This window comes from Zingiber officinale, chromosome 9A (assembly GCF_018446385.1).
Source record: "Zingiber officinale cultivar Zhangliang chromosome 9A, Zo_v1.1, whole genome shotgun sequence".
Classification (NCBI taxonomy): Eukaryota; Viridiplantae; Streptophyta; class Magnoliopsida; order Zingiberales; family Zingiberaceae; genus Zingiber; species Zingiber officinale.
The window spans coordinates 18,340,296-18,346,832 of NC_056002.1; the positions used below are offsets into that span (position 1 = coordinate 18,340,296).

Here is a 6,537-nt window from a genome sequence, read left to right on the forward strand (position 1 = left end):
AAGATAATTAAGATGTCTACCTACATGATCTCTCTACTATCTTCATTTTGGAAATTATATATTCATTTTGAAAATTAATATATAATGATGGTCAACAATAATAGATTGGCAAAAAGGCAAACTTCAACATTAATATAACATTAATATAGGCAATTATAATAAATGGCCTAGATCAACAGGTGAAATGAGTGAATGATATCTAATTTCTCAAGGATTATGCTTATGAACTTCTCACAATTGAATCAGAGGTGATTTGATTATGACGTTATATTCTTTGACTGAGGTGCCAGGTTCGAGCATCCCTTATATAAACTCTTATCAATTAAGTGGTACCGTTCACTTAAAAATCCCTTCGGGGGTTTATGATAAGGGATCGTTTCGGCGGTGGTGTCGATCACTATAAAAAGTTTACCCATACAGTTTGTCCCCTCGGGGCGGTACGATGATTAAAACATGGGGTGTTGTCACATGAGGTCTTGGGGTCAAAACTCGACGTGACCGAGCATAACCTATGTCTTGGTCATTTGCACTAATGGCTAGTAGTCACCAATGATTTATTTCCTCCGTGTTGGCCTAAGGATGGATTGACGGGGGCACTGAGGATGTGCAAATTGTCTTTTGTCACATGCTCATGAACTTCTCAAGTTTCTTCTACCATGTCCGTGACATTAGCTCCCATCAGACGTGGCCTATAAATCCGGTTTTATGCCTTGAACTAATTTTTGTTGGAGCCTTTTATTTTTAATATACTAATATATTTATATATATATTTTTTAATAGAATAAAAAATAAGTTATGTATATGATATAATTCTATAAATATTGGGGTCATTATTTTTAATATATTAAATATATATTATTTAAGAGGATGAAAAATAATATGACTCATGTGATTAAAGATTTACATAATTTTGTTCTCTAATAAAATTTTGGATTTTACAACGATCTTATTAATTATGGTTTCAATGGATAGTGTGGAGCTCGTTTTTTAACATTTAAAATTTAATTTTAATTATATATGTAATTTTATAAGATTTAACCTATTTCTTTTCAATGTGACTCTTGTTATGTTTCTCTATTTCTTTTTGGTTGGGATGTTTTATCCTTCTATCAATAAGAAAATGAAATAGAAATTCTTATCTTATGCATGCAATGCAAAATAAGAATACTATTTTTTTTTTTCAATTTCCCCACTTCTCCTTTTCCAACCGCCCTTTCTGTACTTTACTCACTCATTGAGATTGGGAAAGAAAAATTACACCTAATATTATCATGTTGATCCGGTTGATGCTAGCTATTATGCTCCTTACTACATTCAAATGTTGATACATTCATTCGTATTGTGTTGGATCGAAATGAAATATTTTATTATTTGTAAATAATAATGAGTTAGATACTTCTATCCTTTCATTTTCTTGATAGATATTAGGTTGAACTTTATTTAGATATATTTATGATCATAAATTGTTCGATTTCTTCTTTATTTTTATTTTATCATTTCCAACTGTTTTGATTTAGGTGATGAAAAATATAATTTATATTTTCTTTTAATTTATGCCTAAAAAGGCTCATTTAATTTTTTGATAAATGATAATGATTAATTTGATCTTTGCAATCTTTATTATCTAAAGATTACATTGAGTTTTATCTTTTTTATACCTAAGTTATTTATTTTTTGTTTCATGCATAATGATGAGTTAGAGCACAGAGAGCATAATTTTTTTTATTATTGTCCTATTTCATTATTTTTATTTTCTTAATTTTATTTCTTTTTATAAGGATTGTTTTATGTATCTTTTATTTAAATAATTAGAAGTTGTGATCGGATCTATTCATTAAAAAAATTTGATTAAATACATTTCTTATGTACCCATAGATTTGAATCAGATTTCAGATCAATCTATATTGATTGACTGTTTCTATTATGTTGTTGCTAGCAAATACTATTGTTTTTCGTTTTGGATCTTCCAAATAATTCTCACAGTAGATCCGGGCCGTTTTTTTCTGATCCTTCGATAAAAAGATTCATTCTTTTTATAAAAAAGAGGAGGTAGAATCAATAAAGATTTCTTTTTCGATTCATCTATGGAGTTGAATACTTGATTTAAGAATTTTTTTTGATCCAACCTGTAGGAATCAATAGAAAAGATAAATTTCCTATGATACATCAGATCCGGCTCGATTATTGATAGGGTTAATAGATCTGTCATTTCTTGAAAACCTACTTCTATCTATTTTTATTTTTATTTTTACTTTTTTCATTTTTAAGTAATTCTGTGTACATTTATTTTCAACTAAGTAAATTATACATTTATTATCGTCTTGAAATACATAATTATATTTAATAATAATATTTAATATAGCAAAACTTATACTTCTTTAATTAGCCTATCAAAATTTAAATATAAAAATTTAATTAATAATTTTATATTTAAAAGTGAGAAAATTAAATTATGTATATATTTTTTCAAAATTAATATTTTAATTTATTAAAAAATTTAAACCACCATTTTCGATCATAAATTTGAATATTTGTTGGTCCCAAATAAAAAACGAGTGAGAAATTTTTTTTAAAACAACGTAAAGCCTAATTTTATTATTTTTTTTACCTAAAGCCTCAAATAGGTCGAAGCCGATCCTGCCTACAATCCTATATGATTCCAGATGGCCCTTCCATGATCGAACAATTCACATTAACTTAGACAAATATAATTAATGGTCATCAAATGTAGATCTGCTACATTATAATTAACGGTCATCAAGCTGGCATTAATGATTGAAATGTTAAATGATTCCTAATTCTTTGGAGATTGTGGTATAATCTTCATCTCATTGATAAATTTTTATGAGAGTTAGTCTTATTAATTATCCTTGGGATGATGGATATGATCCTACTTAAATTTCCCACCATCTCATTGATAAATTTTTGCACCATTAGCTGTTCAAATCAACTTTAAAATATAATTTTAAAGAATCAAATTAAATTATTATGTCACATTAGCTAGTAGTTTATATATTTTCTTTGTATAATGTTCATCTTACTATTTTTTTTTTTAAATTAAGAATAGGTACCTTTTAATTACTAATTTTGGTAAACAATTTAAGATTTATTAGTAATTTTTTATTATTTTTTATATAGAAAATATGTATTGTTATCACTATAATAAAAATAACTTTTCACAGCTTACTATTAACAGCGCACATTAAAAACACACCGTTAATAGTATTATTAACGACGTGCATATTGATGCGCGTTGTTAATAATATAAACTTGGAGAAGGAAAAAAATTACGTCTAGATACGCACATTAAAAGTATGTCGTTAATACTATAAATATTTAATAACAATAACGACATGCAAAAATAGGCACGCTACGAATACTTTTTTAAATTATCAACGGCATGCAGCATGCTGCGATCAATTTAAAAAAAATTATTATTTACAACCATGATTAAAAGAAATGCGTTTTGACCAACTTCAAATTTTTTATAAAATTATAGTTTAAAAGAAAATTATCTTTAAAAAAATTAAATTAAACAAAAATAAGTAAATAATAAACAAAAATGCATCCAATCTTAAAAGCTGATCTATAAGACTCTACTGTCTGTAATAATTTGAGCTAGAAATTTTAATAAAATTATTATTACTAATAAAATATTAGGGTATATTTTTATTAAGAATTTATTAAAGAAGGTTATGTAAGGTTAATAACAACTCTATGGATCAAAGATTGTGATGGGCTGACTAATGGTTTGGGGCCAAATAAGAAGAGGAAAGAAGGCTTTATAGGCGACGGGACGATGGGAAAGGAGAGGGTGGGCGCGATTTCTGCGAATTTTGGAGGTTGCGAGTTTTGGGCGATTGTCATTCCGGCGAGGGAGCTCGGGAGAGGCAAGAGCGTGCGCGCGATTCCGGCGAAGGAGCTCGAGAGGGGCAAGGCGTACGCGCGATTCCGGCGAAGGAGCTCGAGAGGGGCAAGGCGTGCGCGCGATTCCGGCGAAGGAGCTCAGGATAGGCAAGTATGTAAAGATAAACTTTTCTAGGATTTTTCGAAGATGATTTCTGTTTGTGTGGTCTATTCCCTTCGGCTCTGAGGTGATCATCTCACTGTAAGTTAAGCTTTGAGAGAAATTTTTGAGCAAGTGATTATTCCTTGATAGATTTAGGACTGCGCTTTCTTCGGGGTTTCCAACTGTGGTTCTTGTTAACGTTACTTGTTCTTTTTGGTTTTAAGGTACTCTTTCTGTGGTAAGTTAAGCTCGAGGAATCTTTAGGTAAGATCTTGTTACAGGCGCATGATTTTTAGGCTATAAGGTTTTGATCTTTTAACTATTCTAGATATGTCTCATTGAATGAATTTGGAGTTGTGGATTCGATTTTCTTTTCTCTTTGAAACCATGATGGTGTTGTTGATGTTCTCGGATTCTATCTTGGTATGCCGATTTTTGGGGGATTTTGGTGCTCCCTGTGGTGTCCAGAAGTTTCATCGGTTGACAACAGAGCTTCCATTTTCTTTTGATAGTCTTGTGCTTGTAACTCAATTTCTTTCGGATTTGACGAAGAATTTCGTTGTTTTCTATATCGATTCAAAGATGGAGGTAGATTAGGTGATTTGGGAGTTTTCTATTGGTTTTGGTGTTGTCAAGTTCTTCATCACTATTCGGATTTCTGGACTTCCTGTAGTGTTCACAGATTTAGAATCTAGTTCTAATCCTTATGCTCGTTGAAACTTCTGAATTGGTCAGTGTTGATTCCGGTTGTGGATTGGCAGTATTGCTGAGGTTCAAGATCAAATTCGTGTATTATTTTCCTTTGGTTGGATTGAAGTTGAGTGAATGTTGAATCGTTGTGAGCATGATCCGACTATGACCTCTTAGTTGCTAGTGTTCTTGTTTGGGTTTGCATATTGATTGTTGTTGTACATAACTTGGTTTGTTAGATTATTAATCGAGATCTTGAGGGCAAATTAATATGGTTTCATTATACTGGGCATGCATAACAAGACTCAAGTGCTTCTAAATATGTCTTATACTGTGCTCTAAGTGTCTTTAAACAAGTTAGCTTTAAGTTCATATGGTTTTCTGCATAAGCTAAAAATTTTGATCATGTAATTCGTTGTGCTAAGCTATTGCCACACATGTTGGTTGCTGACTGAAAAGGAGTCTGTACCATTAATGCTTCAAGTAAGGATATCTTAGTCATATAGAGCTTACCGTGTTTAAGCCAATATAGAAACATGATTACCACACTTAAGTATTTGTCAAAATAAAAGTTATTTCTGTACATACCTTGTAGTGCGGAATGGAATGTCCTTCTTTATTTTGGTAGCGCTGGTATTTGTTGTGGTTACTAAAGTTAGACAGGAATTTTAATATAACCAGGAATAGGAAGTTTTAATTAAGCTTGGTTTGATGTATGCTACGTCTAATGGAGTATGATTGAGAACAGATGTAGTTGATAAATGTTCAAGGGTAGAGATTTGTTGAATAATTGTGAATGGAGAAGAGGTGGAAGAGAAGAAGCTCCATTATGAATGGGACTTTAGTTCCACATTGAAAGTTTCAAGGTAAGTTTGTTGGTTTATATTGATTCACATGCATTGAGGATGTGAACAAATGCATGGGAAGATGCTCTCTCTCTCACGTGTGGGTGCGTAGGGGGGGGGGGTGAAATCCAGGGCCCGGATTGCACTGAACCAAGTTGACTCGTGCGCGAGCGCAACCTGCGCACACGAATGCCGGACTGGTCAGGGTAAAATTTGCCCAAGCAGAACAACCAACATTTTACCACATATATCTTTTTGCTGCTTGTGTAATGGAAAAGTGAAAAGCTGGCGTTGAGTTTTGATCATTAATGTTGTCCTTTGATCTTGGTCTTGAGCTCCTATATAAGGAAGTTGCGACCACAGGCAAAAGGTTACGCAGATAACACAGCGAAAGCAAGCAGAAGCTCTCCTCCTCATTCCCCTTCCCTGTCGTGCAACTCCTGCTCGACAGATTGCTCGCAGTAGCATTCGGGTACCACTCAGTTCGCCGTAACCACCGGTGCTTGGTGGAGTTCGCGGTCAGACTATTGTATCCTGAGAAACAGACCACCCAACTAAGCCTCGAAGCACAGCCGGAGGTGGGGGCGAATCTGTTTCAAGGAAACTGCGACTCGTAGGCCTCGGTCATTCTCCCGACCTGCTGCTCCGCTGACCAACCGACTGACCGACCGGCCGACCGACCAGACCGGCCTACCGGCCGACCGACTAGACCGGCCTACCGGTCGACCGACCGATTGACCGACCGACCAGACTGGCCTACCGGTCAACCGACCCGACCGGCCGACCGACCAGACCGGTCTACCGGCCGACCTTCCCGACCCGATCCGACCGGTCGATCGGCCGACCCGACCGACTGACCCGACCGACCCGACCGATCGACCCGACCGACCCGACCGACCGACCAACTGGCCCGACCGGCCGATCCGACCTCATCTCGGTCGATCTGCTTGGCCGATCTACCCTCTGCTCGGTCGATCCGCCCGCTCGGCAACA

The 6,537-nt window shown here is 34.6% G+C and overlaps 1 protein-coding gene across 2 annotated transcripts; it reads left to right on the forward strand.

Annotated features, from left to right (window-relative positions):
• The first annotated feature begins 3,768 nt into the window (after window positions 1-3,768).
• On the forward strand, window positions 3,769-4,965 carry LOC122019711. Of its 2 annotated transcripts, none has more exons than XM_042577184.1 (2): window positions 3,769-4,014; window positions 4,745-4,965. In XM_042577184.1, exons 1-2 carry the CDS (start codon window positions 3,800-3,802, stop codon window positions 4,839-4,841), a joined length of 312 nt encoding a protein of 103 aa, XP_042433118.1. In that variant the 5' UTR covers window positions 3,769-3,799; the 3' UTR covers window positions 4,842-4,965. The 2 variants fall into 2 exon arrangements, with proteins under 2 accessions (XP_042433118.1, XP_042433119.1); XM_042577185.1 differs by having other exon boundaries at window positions 3,770-4,018.
• Window positions 4,966-6,537: the final 1,572 nt, after the last annotated feature.